Genomic DNA, 17,309 nt, shown 5'->3' with positions numbered 1-17,309 from the left:
TCCATATTAATTCAAAGTGTAAAAACATCAGAACTAAATGATTTTGGTTTCAGGTGAAGAACCACCACCTGATGCCCCACAAGAGGCAGTTTGTTAAACTGCATGGCGTTCCAACCAACTCTGAACGAGTTCCCAGGAAGAGAATCAGGTTATTTTATATTTAATACTCAACCAATTCCGATAATTATCTTTAAATCTTTACATACATACAACATTTTTTGATTTCTTTCACATTTGTCACAATTCATTATTTTGTGGAAGTGATGTTATTGAGACTTTGGGCGGCCATAAAACTCCTGTTTTGAAAGTTGTCCTCTGTAGTCTGTACGTGCATCACAAGTTTTTTTAAAGGGAAAAAGAAAAAGTAACCATTAAGTTGATCGTCTGTACCATTTCAGGCCTCACGCACTGTTCGTTTGTGGTGGAATAGACTCGAAGAGAATCTTCTTAAAGAGGTGATTAGATTTGTTCAAATTAAAAATAATTTAACCATACAATATGTCCTATCCATATATTTAATCAATCACGATAACACTTTCAAATTTATGTGTGTACAAGTTTAACTATTTGAAACTATTTAACTCATCAGATATTCAACTGTTATTCATTATACTTGATCACATATAATCATGATACGGAAAATTTATGATTACAGATGCATCAACTCCATTGTCATTATTTTGATAAAAACGAGCTAATTTTGTAACAATCATCACAAAGATAGGTGCATTTTTTGGTTTTTTTCAACTTTCATCATATTCTAATAATAATATCTTTCATTATCCGATAACCATATGGATTATGGTATTCGTTAAAAAGCCTAAATTCAGTGTGGAATGTTACGACGTGGAACGAGAAGAATGGTTCCCCTGCGCGGACATGCTCACCAAACGAGGCAGTCACGGCATTGCTCTCATGAACGGCAAAATATACGCCGTAGGTAAGTGATCTGTATATTTTGTAGGTAGGTGAGCAATAAGTGGCACGAACTTTAATTTATTAGGAAAGCCGCCTCTGGAAATAACTTAATAATTTCCAATCGAGATTATTTGTTAATGCAGAATGTTTGATAAGCTCTGTGGATGTAATCTTAATTCTAACGGGAGCTGATTAAAACAATTGATCACTAGTCACTACAAGTTAGTGCTCAGCTGCTTATTTCCAATGTGGCCTGAAACGTTTTATTTTTAGTTTCTGATAATAGTGTCTGGTGCTCTGCTGACCTCAGACACCATTGTAACATAATTGAAATACCTAAATGATATGGATGAAATTTACATTTTTATAAAATTTCCGGGAAAAGTTTTCTAAAGCTTCCGGGAAAAGAGAAGGAGAATAATAGCGATGTTAAGATTCTGGTTTTGAAAGTTATTTGCACGTGGTTACCAGAGAACCAAATGTTACAAACGACCGTTTTTAAGACTGGATAACCCCACTACCCCAGGTGGACACGACGGTAACGAGTTCCTCGACACTGTGGAGATGTATGATCCTATAACTGATGTGTGGACCAGTATTCCTAACATGACGCGCGCACGTAATGGCGCAGGCGCCGCCGTCATTGGAGACAATCTTTACGCCATAGGTCGGTGGTTTGTGGTGTGATACTGGTCAGGGTCTTGTTAATTACACATATTCCCGGTGATAATCACACACATTCTCGGTGATAATCACACACATTCCCGGTGATAATCACACACATTCCCGGTGATAATCACACACATTCCTGGTGATAATCACACACATTCCCGGTGATAATCACACACATTCCCGGTGATAATCACACACATTCCCGGTGATAATCACACACATTCCCGGTGATAATCACACACATTCCCGGTGATAATCACACACATTCCCGGTGATAATCACACACATCCCCGGTGATAATCACACACATTCCCGGTGATAATCACACACATTCCCGGTGATAATCACACATATTCCCGGTGATAATTACACATATTCCCGGTGTTCAGGAGGCCGAGACAAGCAGTCCCGTCACAAGACATGCGAGAGGTTCTCACACGAGAGGGGGTCCTGGCAGCAGATATCGGACATGAACCACGGTCGGGCTGGTGCTGCTGTTGCCGCTCTCAACAACAAGTCAGTTTTACTTTTTACCTCATTTTTTTCCTTTTATTTGGTTATTTTTATTGGTTTTCAGGTTCAAGAGAAATGACGATAAAATTAACCGAAAATAAAATTATAAGATATATTCATGACAATATTGGATCCCTCAAGACAAATAAAAGTTCTGAATCTCAAAAAATCTATAAAATCTAACTGAAAAAAAATAAGACTTGCTTTTTAAGAACAGTTTGTTGGTCTAGTTGGCTGTGCAGGTGTAATCTCCCTTCACAGCTTGTACTGAACTCCCCTCTGACAACTGGAAACTGTTGACTCCTGAGTCCACCGGCTCGTTATCTCCAGACAAGATCCTTACCAGAGGTCCAGCCAGTTTCACAGATGAAACCTTGTCGTTGAAGACAGCATCAACTCTGGTCCAATCCAGTGGTCCTGTCTTTACGAAGAGTGGTTCTCCAGCGTAGTCAGCGTTGTCGTAGAACTCCCAGGTTTCTGCTCCGGGGATCTTGAATCTGGACAGATTGTTGTCAAGACCAACCAGGTTTCCTGGTCCGTTAACCGCCAGGACTCTATCACCTCTTTGTGCATCTGTGTAGTGAAGTCCAGCGTACAATGGTGAAGACATTTTCACAGATGAAACCTTGTCGTTGAAGACACCGTCAACTCTGGTCCAATCCAGGGGTCCTGATTTTACGAAGATGGGCTCTCCAGTGAAGTTGTCGTTGTCGTAGAATTCCCAGGTCTCGTCTCCGGTAATCTTGTATCTGGACAGATTGTTGTTCCAGTTCGATACTCCGTTGAGGTTCATGTTGACGCCAATTTCCAATTCTTTATCGCCACCTTGCGTATCTGTGTAGTGCAGACCAATAAAGAGGTTTCCGCTTGCTACTGCGAACAGTGCAGACACCAGAAATACCTTGATCATTGTACAAGAGAAGTTCAACGAGCTATAGTGAAGTGAGCTTCTCAGCTGAAAGTGCGAGCTTAAGAAGGTAGCTAGAATGGTGCTGACGTACTGAGGCACTTCTCCTCGTGAGGGAGCCCTAAGAACTTGCTTCAAGAGTCGCCTAATGCTGCTCCGTGATTATGATGGTAAACGTGACAATTGTAGTGCGAACAGGTGGTCGTTACACGTGATGTTTTTCTAGCATCACGAGTATAGGACGAGAGGGCGGTGAATACAAGGGTGAAAGAAACGAGGGCGTAGGACACAATGGCGGCACTTTCCTGAAAGGGTGTAGGAAAGTACCGCCCTCGTATGTCCTCCGCCCTCGTGTCCGATTCCCGCTTCTTACAGCTATATGTCTAAATTCAGTCCTGTTCATCAGCTCACATTTCTAAATTTATCTTCAAAGACAGATTAAACCGTACTCACTCATTTTCCGTCTGTGAGATTTAGTGAGCATTTCCACATGGGAATTATCTGGCCGCGGGGGCTTCAATAACCTTAGCTTCTAGACACTATACAGTGCTCATTTCACTGTATTATAAGCGGGGCTCATAAGTCTTGTCACCTGGGTAGGACTAGGAGGATGTACGTGTTTGAAAGCCTCTGAAAAAACCAACGTCGTTTCATCTACAGATAAAACTATAAATAGTTTAAAGGGGGTTTGAAGGATTGGAGGGGGATCTAGAAACATAAAGATATGTTTCTAGAACCCCCCTCCAATCCTTCAAAATAGTTTATGATTTATTTGTGACTTCCAAACTATTTATAACATTAATACCCTGTCAGGATATACGCAGTAGGTGGAAGGAGTAATGATAAAACCTATCTTCGGAGTATGGAGTATTATGATCCTGAAACAAACCAATGGAACATTCAGAAACCAATGGAATCCTGTCGATATTTCTTTAGGTTAGTTTGTGTTTGATATTCTGTTTTAAAATTCTATGCAGAGGAAACATATAAGTGCGGTGGGTGCGGTATCGCACTATTGACCTAATACCGTACTTTTTCACACCATCACGATCGGCCGTTATTAGTTTCATCATATTTGTGTACTTGGTATCGCTGTGTACAATGAGATCGGCATGCCCATAACTATGGTTAGGATCAAACTTTTTTCATGAAGTAACATAAAATATTGGAAAGTAGAATTAATTTTTTAAATCATGAAAAAAATATGCAGAAATTTCATTATCATTATTATCATCAGATAGCAATACAAGTTGATAATAGATTGACAAATGACAGGTTTCCAATGGTGAAAAATGGTGAAATTTTACAATTTGGAAACCCGATTCACCATCAAAATCATTCACCATTTTACACCATTTTACACCATTTTACACCATTGGATACCATTGGAGTAAATTTGTCGTTTTTAAGGTATACACATATTAGCGACAAGAGAAACGCCATTGTTGGACGTGAGGAGAGTGAGGACTCCTCAAACTACATTAAATTAATTCCTTCTGTAACGTCCTCAATAAATGTAATAGATTTGTAGTGTTGTAATTAGTTTAAAACTAATTTCTTAAGGTATATACACATATAATAACCACACAATATTATGTTGTAAAGTTATAATATTGACTAAACTCTGCCCCAGTCATGAGTCATCTGATTGTAAAACCTTCTATGCGGGTAATTCTATAGATTTATACATCTTGAATTGCCAGGAGGCAGGAGTCTCACCCTCAGTGAAGGAAAAGAACCTTGTATATTATGATTTAGGAGTGTCTGCTTTATACTCGGACGATGAGCCCTCGGTCCCCACAAAAGATAATCTTTAGTTAAGACTACAATTTGTGAAAAGGAACTCATGGTCAGTCTATAAAACACATGAAAAGCAGTGTGCTCCATACCCCTCAGTCTCTAGCTTTGTTATCAAAACAATATATTCGATCACGTGATGTTATCTCATTGTAAACAGGGTTTATTTGTTTGATTACGTGTAGTATGGTAAAGTATTAACACAAGTTAACTAATAATATTATGTATATGAGTACAGATTCGAAGTGGAACATCGAGTTCCGTTCTGGCGAGGTCTGGCGAGCTGGGAGGAACTTTCGAGATCGTCTGGAAGGGCTGATCTAAAAGCAGGCTCTGCTCAGTATTTATTGCTAATCTAAATATGGTGTATTCAATGTTCGAGAGAAATACATAAGAATACGTGAAGTTTCCAATTAATAAGCCCGAAAAAAATTGAATTTAGATCCTGTTAAATTTTGCCCAGAATACGTCTAAAATTTGTCCGAAATACACGCGCAGATCAAAATTTATTGTAAAAAATCGTTCTTACTCGTGGAAATCGAAGTACGACAATTTTCGGCGACAAATACGTTTGCGTATCCATACTTTTGTTTGAAACGTTACGTATTTAACAGCATTGACGAATATTACATATGACATCTGACTTTGCTCTGCAAATACATTATCTTTCGCCGCGATTTTGCCTAGTTTGGCATGTCGCGGCGCCGCGATTTTTGGCCTAAATAAACGCGATTTTCTTTTGTCCTTGATAGTTGATTATGGGACAAGGGAAACACCATCTTAGGACATGAGGAGAATTAGGACCCCTCGTACTACAGGGTGGGCCAAAAGTCAGTACCCATACGTTGGCCTTAATAGCTCCGCCGTGTTTTATATTTGAGAGCTGTTGCTTTGCAGATGGCATACTGTACTTACTGGTTCGAGGATTCCGTCGTCAAAATTTGAAAATTCGAATATTTTAGACCACGCCCATTCAATATTAAAACACCTATATTGTTTTCTCTGAACATGCTGAACGCCTAATTTTTTCAGAGACGGTAGATTATTAAATGTTGCATATGATCCGAAAATATGAGGCAAAACGGATTAGAAATGACGAAGTTATCAAGCATTTTCTGTATCTCGTTATCAATTTTGACTGGGTGATTATGTGACACCGTGACACGACACCTTAATTGGGCACCCTTAACAATTCCCATAATGTTTAACGGGGTAGTTAACGGGGGCACCTTATCACGTGATTAGGTAAACCAATCACCTGATCACACGTAATGAATAAACTCGTTATGCTTCATATCTCGGTCATCTGAGAAGCTACAGTTCTAATTCTTTCAGGACAAACGTAATTCGAATGGCCAAACACAATTCAATAATATTTAGCTTGATCCGACTATCCAAACTATCAAATAAATGTGAAAATGAACCTCCATTTGAAAAAAATGAACGCGAATATTTTTCGAGTTGACAAATTCCTCGAACCAGTGGTGGTACTAAGTCATACCAGAAAGAAGTATTTAAATTGGGCACTCAGTGACTGAGCTATAAAGGCCAACGTATGGGTACTGACTTTTGGCCCACCCTGTACATTTACAATTCCTTCTGTAACGTTTTCAATAAATGTAATAGAGGGGGGGGGGGGTCCACGTTAAAAAAGTTAAATTCTAAGATCGAGATTTTGGAATTTAACATTAATTACTTTAACTTTTTTAACTTTTTTAACATAAATTAAAAATCAGATTTTGGCTGACTAATCGGTTCAAATTTTAACATAATTACCCAAATTAAACTCAATTATGAGTGTTGACCTTTAGTACTAGTAGTACCTCGCTCTTGCAATTGTTTTCTGTAGTTGTAACTGATTTGATAACTCTACAAAAAAACACCTTGTATCTATATATTATACACATAATTGTATAATTTACTAATATAATCATTCATATAATAGGAAAAAAGAATATGGCTTGGCGGTGTAAGTGCGGAAGGGTTATGGAAAGTCTCGCATACGACAGATGTTTACGTTGCAATTTAGCGAAGGCATCAGGAGAGTCGCTCATTCGCTTGAAGGGTTCCTGTAGCTGTAATCCCTGTACCCGAACCATCTACTGAGGACACATCATCAGGTATTGATACTCCGGAGCTTCCTCTAGCTGCAATCCCTGTACCCGAACCATATACTGAGGACGTATCAGTTGTTGTCAACACTTCAAAAAGGGCTGCTGATTCATCAAAACCTAGAACTCAATATGATTCTGAAGACGAATCATCTGCTGATGTTATCACTACTGCGATAATAACGAGCAACTCATTCAAGAGGAGAGCTGTCCCTACTTTTAGGATTCCAAAGATTAAGAAACCGACGGTGCAAAGCAAATTGACGATTATGGATAAATCTTCATCGACGGGTCTGAAGAAGAAGGAGCATTTGCGGGCTAACACTGATAATTTAACCACGAGAACTCCCACAGTAGAAAATCCTAAATTCACAATTGGACGACCAGTTGATGTTGATAAGATAAACAGCAGCAAGAAAGCGTTAAATTCAAAGAAGGAAACAGCACTTAACAAGTTGTCTACACGACTCATTGAAGGTGGAACTGCAATCAAGAATGATAATCAGCAGGGAAATCGGGACAAATTGAACTCTAGAAATACTCCTCCAACAAGTTCTCTAAGTACAATTAGACTGCCAGTACATGATGGAAAAGGTGATAAGCCTGTGATTGCGAAGAAAGAGACTGTTTTAAACAAACTTTCTACAAGATTCGCCACAGAAGATGGCACTTCCACGCCGAAAAACAAACTTTGTAAGGAGAAATCCGGAAGAAAGGCGCTCGATGCCGAAACGATTAAAGATAGATGCACGGTCAGGACGAATTTTGAAATTGAATTGAGGAAGTGTAACGACATGGTACCTGGCCAGATTATCAAGGCCAAAGCAATTCAAAGGGTTCTATTCAGACTTGGGTGTTCTTTAGAGGAAGCTTGCCTACAGAATATATACAATATTTTCGGAGGAAAAAAATCCAGGTGTCCTACGTTATCAATTGTGCGATCCATGGAGCGGGTATTAAGACTAAAATCTAAGAAAAGACGTCGTCGGATGATGAGTATTTTACCTACCCCGGAATGTCAGAATGGAACAAAGAGTACGGATGATGTGGTGCAGAATACTGTGCATCAGCCATGCCCAATAGCTAGAGTGAAACCAATCTTGTCATCGGAAACTATTCAAACTATTCCAAAAATACAAGGAAAGCTGTCTACTAATTATGTCCATGCAAATGTGACAGGGAAGCATTCTTTTGCCTTGATTTCCCACATTGCGGTAATGCTAGAGTTAACTAGATCACTAGGTCCAAGCAATTTGAAAAGTTGTGACGATGAGGAACTTGTGCATAGATCGTTGAATGAAATAAAAAATAATCAGGATTCAAAGAAATATCTAAATGTAATTGATAGCCCGGAAGATATTGAAAATGAAGTCCCTGAAGTCTTAAAGCAGGTAAAGAACCTATTGGGGTGTGTGAAAGTGAAACAACCAGATCGAAGTTCTGTTTCAAAACATAGATGCTCTCATAATCTAAAGAGCCATTTAGCCAGTTGTTTGGCCATAAGAGGTAGCCTCCCTAGTCTTGGGACATCAGGAATGTCCGAGGAAGAGATTATTGAGGAACATCTATTTTCATTACTGAATAATGATGTATGTCGTTATATAATGAAGATTCCTCAACCGTATGATGTTAATCGTATTACAAGTGAAGTTCTAAAATATATGAACGACGATAAGGACTCGGCTGCACTATAACTATAGTGAAAATTATTTTAATGATAGACTTTTATATTCAGGTTAAATGATATAAGTAACTCTGGAGGGTTACCATCGACTCCCGGAGCAGCACTAGAGTGTGACTAGACATCATCACCGGAATCATCCCTATTGATCTGGTGATGGAAGAGGAAGCAGCAAAAGGAGCTCTCAGACTCAAATCCAACAACCAGTGGATATATGAGCCGATGGTAAACAAGAAGGGCAACCTAATCACCCACACAAAACTTAATGAACAGTAACTAAAGGCTATCAGTCTCAACTCTGAAGGACAAGATCAACAGACAACATCACTGAATGTTGATCTATTGGCTTCAACACAGAAATTCCCCGACTCTCTGAGTATGAGGTAATCGAGAATGATACCAATACTATACAATGTTACACAGACGGCTCCAAAATGAATGAAAAAGTTGGAGCAGGAGTGTACATTGTGGACAACGACAACCCCACATGTGAGGAGTCATACCACCTAGGAATCAACTCAACCGTCTTCCAGGCCGAAACCTTTGCCGTAGGCACTGTGGCAAAAATATTACGGGAATCTGGGACCAAAACTAGAAAAATAATCATACACTGCGATAGCCAGGCGACAATAATGGCAATGAGCAACATCAAAGTCAAATCTAAAAGCACCAGCACGGCTATAAGTGAGCTTAACCAACTAGCAATGGACAATCAAGTCCTACTACGATGGATACCAGCTCACAAAGGCTACGATGGCAACGAAAAGGCAGACTCTCTTGCCAAAAAAGGCTCCGACAATCTGGACTCCGTTCAAGTGCAACTACCAATACCAAAAGTATTATGGAAGGGAGCACTGCGGAGTATAAGTCATCGGAAGATGAGGGAAAGATGGAGAACTTTAACCAACACTCACTTTAAACGAGTATGGAGACAAAAGTTCGCCAGATCAATCCCGAAACTTGGCAAAGAGAGCACAAGAACAGCAACACAATTCCTCACGGAACATTGTCAATTAAACTATCACATCAATAAGTACAAGCCGACAACTGTCCCTAAAACCTGTCCACACTGTCTCATGGAAGAGGAGACAATGAACCACTTTATTGGTCAGTGCCCGAAATGGTCTTACCAGCGAGGAGGATACTTTGACTCCTTCTACCTCAGTGTGACAGATATAGTGGACAAGTTCTCATTACCAAGGATCATCGGCTTTATACAAGCAACAAAACGTTTTACCAAATGTAGAGAGGACAAGGCTTAACCTTGCTTTCTTCACAGATTAACTTTACCGGGGTAAGCACAGGGCTTCAATGCTCTATCTTATAGTGGTTTTGATCTATTCCTTAGTAGTAAAGACCACTGCCCCCTACGAAGAAGAAGATATAAGTAACTTCAAATTAGAACCTCAAGTTCTTTTATTTACGTTATTACAGTAACACCTGTAATGAAAAATTTTTACTTCATTGACACTGTTTTTTAATTTTGTAATATAATATCGTGACACAGTGACTCTTTGTTTGAGCGATAACTTTTATGAAACATCATTAGAATTTTATTCAGTTATTAATTCATTACGATTAGTATCACTAGATTTAATGATATAGATTATCATAGCCCTATTTTCAGTGTTGACACTGTGAATGGAATCTGTTGTTTAAAAAAAAATTATTTATGAATCAGCTGTTTTATATTTCTATGAATTATAATTTATTATTGTAATGATCAAATGTATCAATTATTTATCGGTTGTACCTATGTTATATGACTGTTTTACTGTTGTCATGGGCATTCCTATATTCCTACATGTAATGACTAATGAACAAAAATACCAACGCATGACCTAAAAGTAAACTAGTCTAGAATATTCACTCCATCGCAATTTCAACCCAAATTTGAGTTTATGTTAAAAAAGTTAAACTTTCTAAGCCTGAATTTTGAAATTTAACATTAATTAATTTAACTTTTTTAACTTTTTTTAACGTGGACCCCCCCCCCCCCCCCTAATAGATTTATAGTGTTTTAACTAGTTAAAACGCTGTCAAATGTTTTGTTTGGGGACTGGTTTGTAAGCCAGCCAATGTTTACGAATATAATATTAATAACTTTATTACATAATCATAAATATATATCATAAATAGATCAAATCTGAAACACAAATTTGCACGCAGTTAATAAATTTATAAAAAAAAAAAAAATGAAAAAAAAAGGTTTATTGATAAAAACAAAATATGGAGCACTCTGTGCTTCCAACAGCCTTTCAGACTCGCGCTAAGTTTGTTAGGGACTGATTTAGGATATCGTAGATATTGCTATGTTATGCCATTAGTTGGATATGTAGTGTTTGTGATTGTTGAAATCAATTAATTACGGTTTGTGCTGATAGGAAAATAGTGATAGTGGGGAATGTGGCAGTGTAAATATGGACCTGGAATTTAGGATGTGTGGCTAATCCATTAATATTAGTTGCTGCTAGTCTGTGATCAGTTTGTTCTGGTTTTTTTGTGTGCAAATATATATTCATAGTTTATTTTTGTAATATCATATAATATATAGTACTTAATAATAACCATATGACTAATAACTGATTTACTAATTAACTAATTAACTAATTCACTAAAATGATATAATGACCGTTGTGTCCAGTAACTTTCAAACACGTTGTGACCTTCTTAGACCTGGAATATTATGTAATAAGAAACTGGGCCACGTGTCATCATCATTTTCACTCTGCAGGTTCAAGAGCATGCGTTTTGTAGCCGATTTAAAAAGGTTTATGGAAAAAAGTGTGGGTAGGGTGCTTACATTTGCATTTACAGCATAAATTGAGAGTAAAGGTCCTTTGAAGAACATCGAAGATCTGAAATGTGTGGTGTTGTACTCGGCTAACCAGGATGCTGCAGTCACGTGATCTGAGTTTGCAGTGGGTGCATTTTCTGGGATAGTCATACAGATTTGTTGAGGGACTGAGCTGCGGAAATGTTTGATTCGGTGCATGAGAATTAGTGTGTTTTTTACAATAACACTGTGCACCGTGAGTATACCATTGTTATTGAAAAATTGTTTTGTGTGTTCTGGCAGTCGACCGTCTTTGTAAAAGTAATTAATGTGACCTGGCATTACTGCCCTGATACCCTGTTTTTGTCGTGAGAAGAGTGATTCAATGTGATTTTTTGCTGCAAACCCCCATACAATTGAACAGAAGTTTAAATGCGATTGAACAAAACTTTGATATATCTGTAGCCTTATTTGAATCGATAGGTAACGTTTTATTTTATACATAATTCCTACATACCGCATCATTTTTGATCTAACAGCTGCTATATGCTTAGACCATGTTAGTTTATCATCCATTATAACGCCAAGGAACCGTGCTTCCCTTTTACGTTCTAATTGTGTGTCTGCAATATGAATATTTGGAGTATTATCAGTATTTCTAACACCGAAAAGCATATAGCAGGTCTTTTTTAGATTAAGTGCAAGTCCATTACAGTCAACCCAGCGTACAAACTCGTGGGAGAATTGGTTGAATTTTTGTATAACATCGTTTGCATTTTTGCCTTTTATTATGATGTTCGCATCATCAGCGTAGAGTATAAACTTTATCATACTGTTGATATTTGGCATATCATTGATGTAGATTAGGAATAACAAAGGTCCCATAATACTGCCCTGTGGAACTCCGTATGTAATAGGTTTAAGAGCTGATTTAATACCATTCAAACATACGTATTGCTGACGTGTGCTCAGGTAGGATTTAAACCATTGCAAAGCTTGCCCACGGATTCCATAGTGCTGGAGTTTGTCAATCAATACATCATGAGACAAAACGTCAAAAGCTTTACTAAAGTCGACTAGGAGTAATAGAGCAACTTCCTTTTTGGCAAGGGAATTCAGAATCGTGTGTTGAGCATCCAAAAGAGCATGCTCACAGGATCGGCCTGGCCGGAAGCCATATTGCCCTTCAAAGAGCGAGCCTTTCTTGTCAAGGAAGTCCATTACTCTATTATGCATAAGTTTTTCATACAATTTGGAAAAGGTGCACAGCAAAGATATGGGTCGATAGTTAGTGGCGTCGGATTTGCGGCCTCCTTTGTGAATTGGTATAACTTTAGCTATTTTGAGAGATGATGGGAAGATACCTTGACTAAATGATGTGTTAATGATTATGGACAAGACTTTACAGAAGGAGGGGCAGTCTTTTACAATTTTTAGGGGTTCAATTTTAGTGTCTTGAGTGGATTTATTCTTAAGCTTGCTAATAATTTGTTCAACTTCACTTTCGGTAGTTGGTCTTACGAACATAGACTGCGAAGCTGGGCTGCTAAGGTAATGTTTAAAACCCCCTGGATCGAATACAGTACGCGCGCTGATCGCATCTTTGATTTTTGTGGCAATGTTGGAGAAGTAAGAGTTAAAGTGCTCAGCTACATCACTGTCACTATTTATGATATTTCCGTCGGCGTTTTGGAGTTTAATTTTGTTATGAGATTTAGATTTTCTGCCAAGTAGAGTGTTGATCAGCTGCCATTGTTTCTTTGAACAATCTTTATACTTATCAAATTGTGTTTTGTAGTATTTGTCTTTTGCCTTATTGACGTGCTTGTCGCAGAATGCCTTATGCTTTTTGTAAGCCTTGTAGTTTTCCTCCGTTGGGTCCACTATTTTGGCATGGAATAATTTGTTTTTACGAGCACAGGCAATTTCAAGCCAGGGTAGCATAAAAGGTTTGGGGTCCTGCCTTTCAAATTTGCGGCGCACATGATTGGTTTTCACTGGGTATGCCTCATCATAATGCTGACCGTATATTTCAATAAATTTGTTATATTGTTCATCAGCACAATTTTCACGTGTGACTTCCTCCCACATTTCGGATCCAATTAATTCTATAAATTTAAGGTTGTTCGACTCGTTAAACATACGTTTTTCAATATTCATTCCATGGTCGACTCTGTGTCGTTTGTTTCTACTCCCTGCAATGTGGCTGTATTGCCCAAGTGAGATAGTAACAAGAGTGGCTAGATGATCAGACAGGTCAACAGTAAGAACATTGCAGCTGTGTGTGTGTTGTACGTTATTGCTGTAAACATGATCTATAAGAGTGGCACTGTGATCAGTGATACGTGTGGGACGTGAGACTAGCTGAAAGAAACCGTATTTAGTCATAGTTTCAATCAAATTTTGACAATGTTTGTCAGTATCATAATGTGTAAGATCTACATTGAAATCACCGACTAATATAGTATGTTTTCTCGAGTGCCTTTCCATGCCGTGTAATAGGGAGTCAATGAGTTTGTTAAAATTATCAGGATTTTTTGATGCTGGTGACCGATATATATTGACGATTATCTTTGTTTTGTTAAAGCCTTTGCAGTTATGGAGTTTTACCAACATGAATTCACCACTCTTGTCTGTCACATCAAAGTTTTGGGGAAAGAATTTTTCAATATTTTCAGACTCGCATACCCGCGTATTGATATAAATTGCTAAACCCCCACCACGACCAGAACTACGTATTGGATCTCGTAACAGTGGTTCATAAAATCCCTCAAGCACTAGGTCATTAATACCATTAGGAAGCTTATCCTGCAAGAGATTAGTCTCGTTAAAACAAAGGACATCATACTTCGAGTACGTGAATATATCTTCTCTTAATTTGTCTACGTTTTTAAGAAGTCCCCGTATGTTTAAGGTAAATATCTTAAGATCACATGGTCCTGACGAACTTACATTTGTCGGCTCCATGTAATTGCAGCTAACTAAAATATCAGAAATCTCATTCCAATATTCGAGTTCCTGATCTTGGTCAATTGTATTTCCTATTTCGTTAATCAACTGATAGCGATCGTAGGGATTGTGGATTACGCCGGTGTGAGTATGTGTATGTAATGAGTATAGCTGATAGCAATGTACATAGTATCCCGGGATCATATTTTCACAGCAATTTCTGCATCCTAATAAGTCGGAGTGACATTTGGTATGTACTTTAGATTCGCACCAGTGGCAGGTTTTCAGGTTGGCGGGGGAGTAAATCCAGCCATTACAGCATGTGCATTGAACTTTAAATTTAGGACCTATGACGGGCCCTTGTCTCGGTGGCTTTGCCGAGGGGCATGCATTTACTGGTAAGGCGCTGGAAATACAGTCATAACATATCCAGGCAGAGCCAGAATCTACAATTATTTTTGCCTCAGACTTAGATAACTTCATGCATTTCATATGTTTTATTTTGTCGCAGTGACTGCAAATTAGGAACGAACGTGCTTTAGGAATACGTGTATTACATTTGATTCAACCTGAGAGTACCTTAAGGCTCCAAATTTGGCGAATTGTTCAGCTTAATTGCAGTTCCTCCAAATGTACCGCACATAAAACAGTTTTAGTGTTTAGGCAGGTGCGGAATCCCACTATTTGCAAAATATTACCGCACCTACATGAACATCTTGCACCTAATTCTATGTCCTACAAAATGATATTATTTTCAAACTGTGTATCAGAAATATAATCATTAATCAGTGTTGACTGTTGAATTGAATAGTTGCACTAAAATAAATCTTACAATAAGAATTTTACAACACATATAATTTTACTTAATGCCAAAACCTCATCGTTTCCCACAAATATTCAAATTTAATAAAAGTAACGAAAACTTTTAACTGTCAAATTTACAAGCAATGTTTATGATATAAATTAAAAACAAGAACTTATCCCCTTCTCCTCAGCATGGCAGTAGTAAACGAGATAATGTACGTCATCGGAGGGAACATCTACCACGAGAATGACGACGTGGAACACCGTCCAGTGCCGGTAGAGTTGTTTGATCCACAGAAGGAGGCCTGGGAGATGCTTGATATCAAGAGTGATGGTATAACCTTGAGGAGTGTCTGCGTTCTCGATAATAAGGTAGTTGATACTGGGATCTGGAGTTTTTTGGGTGTATTGTTTTAGTTGTTGCTGTTTTTTAACATCTTTCAATATCTAAGTAAACGTTACATATAATAGTATAATATATAACGAAATGTTTAAATACAATTCCCTTTTCAGGTAATATTAGCGTAATAATTAGTTACTTAATTAATTTTCAGGTAATATTAGCGGGTGGTATAAAGAACGGTGCCATGCTAAAAACCGTCCACTGTTTCAACACTTCTTCAGACAAGTTTACAGACCTACCCTGCATGAAGACAGACAGGGGAGGGTGCGGCATGATCGCCTTCACTCCCACCGACATGATAAACACCACAGACTCTCCTACTTCCGCTTCCACTTCACATACCACACTGTAACCTTGTTGTTAGGATTGTGATGGGAATTTTAGTCGTCGTGTTGTTTTATGACGTCATATTTGAACCATTAATATTATGAATGAGCAAGTTTGAACCATGTGTCGTTGATACAGCTTGTTCACGCTGGGAGAGTCTGTCTCAAATTTGTGGAATTAACATCGACCTTAACTTTACCTTGTCCTTTGAAGCTATGAGGCATGGACAGATTTTATAGAATGTTTTAGCGGGTCTTAAACATGAATGTTTTCAGTTTATCTCTACTGGATATCTCCGATAAAGATAAACTCAAAACTTTTAATTCGATCGGATTCTGTCACACCTGATCGGTCATATTGTACATCTTATTTGATTTTATACATATCTTTTCTTTTTTTCAAAGTCAGCAAGTTTCCCGTATTTAGACATGATTTATTATCTTCTATCAAAACGAGTAGAGTAAAGGATTTGTTCACATGTCACTTGTTCTTTGTATGTATTATGCAACGGTATGTGTTAACCACATTCCATTGAAGCTACAAGTATACATTTACGGGATTAATTCAATTATTAATTTACTCGGCGAGCTTACTAATAACATTAGCCTGTAGTCGGCCACTTATTTAGTGTGAAAACGCACGAACTCTCAAACGAATTGGATTTAATCAAAAATGAGAATTCGTTATTTATCGATAGATCTGTTCCCTCATTACTTATTTCATATTATGGTTATAACGATAAAATATGTTGTTTGAAATAAACAACGTGATATGTGAACAATCCAAAAAACTGAAATTGTTTTTCTGATTGGACGGCTGATTTCTAATCTCTCGTTGATCAGATATCAGTTTCTTTCAGTTGATTCTGTCATTGCTGTAATGCAGCTTTCAGATTTCCAGATTTGAGACAATTCAAGTTATTTGTAAAATGTAAAAAATTGATAAGATTCTGTTGTGATTAATGATTTATTAACTATTTGCCACATTTAAGCAGTTGTATATTTTGTTGTTTCGTGAATTTCTGAGGAAGTTCCAACTGCCAATCATATACTCAGACAATACCAAATAATATAGTCTAGAACTTTCCAGTACAATACTCTAGTACAATAACATGTAAAGCAATATATAATGTATAATGTATAATGTATAATGTACATTTAACTAAGTTTAACTTCTTACCAAAGTTGCTTTATACATATAAAGCAACTTTGGTAAGAAGTTAAACTGACTCCACTACTTTAAAACTGGTCAAATATTCTGGTTACCTGACTTACAGTTGGTAGCTGAAATTAATGTACTTATCTGTTATACCTACAATAATGTAGATTCTACAATGAGTTAGTGGTTGGGGAAATGTGAGTTTTGAAGGTAGGGAATGATGCAACGCAAAGACTTGCTCGTCCCAAAACACATCCTTTGTTTGCTATCATTCCCTTTTATAGCAAAAATAG

At 37.7% G+C, this 17,309-nt stretch overlaps 1 protein-coding gene and 1 long non-coding RNA gene across 2 annotated transcripts in view; one reads left to right on the top strand and one right to left on the bottom strand.

The window, feature by feature from the left end:
• The window catches only part of LOC134819348 (uncharacterized), a 58,794-nt gene extending 54,245 nt beyond the window's left edge, over nt 1–4,549 (bottom strand). The window contains exon 1 of the long non-coding RNA XR_010160745.1: nt 4,514–4,549. This is a non-coding gene — a long non-coding RNA (uncharacterized LOC134819348). The remainder of the gene's footprint in view (nt 1–4,513) is intronic.
• The window catches only part of LOC134819347 (kelch-like protein 3), a 35,904-nt gene extending 19,056 nt beyond the window's left edge, over nt 1–16,848 (top strand). The window contains exons 8-15 of the mRNA XM_063829269.1: nt 54–148; nt 399–455; nt 831–940; nt 1,445–1,585; nt 1,980–2,106; nt 3,824–3,946; nt 15,320–15,500; nt 15,683–16,848. Of these exons, the coding sequence (XP_063685339.1) occupies nt 54–148; nt 399–455; nt 831–940; nt 1,445–1,585; nt 1,980–2,106; nt 3,824–3,946; nt 15,320–15,500; nt 15,683–15,883 (1,035 nt within the window). The 3' untranslated portion in view covers nt 15,884–16,848. The remainder of the gene's footprint in view (nt 1–53; nt 149–398; nt 456–830; nt 941–1,444; nt 1,586–1,979; nt 2,107–3,823; nt 3,947–15,319; nt 15,501–15,682) is intronic.
• Nucleotides 16,849–17,309: the final 461 nt, after the last annotated feature.

Source organism: Bolinopsis microptera, chromosome 8, assembly GCF_026151205.1.
Source record: "Bolinopsis microptera isolate Bmic1 chromosome 8, MBARI_Bmic_1.0, whole genome shotgun sequence".
Lineage (NCBI taxonomy): Eukaryota > Metazoa > Ctenophora > Tentaculata > Lobata > Bolinopsidae > Bolinopsis > Bolinopsis microptera.
Note: the sequence above shows the minus strand (reverse complement) of the source record. Positions and strands in the feature narration are given on the sequence as shown.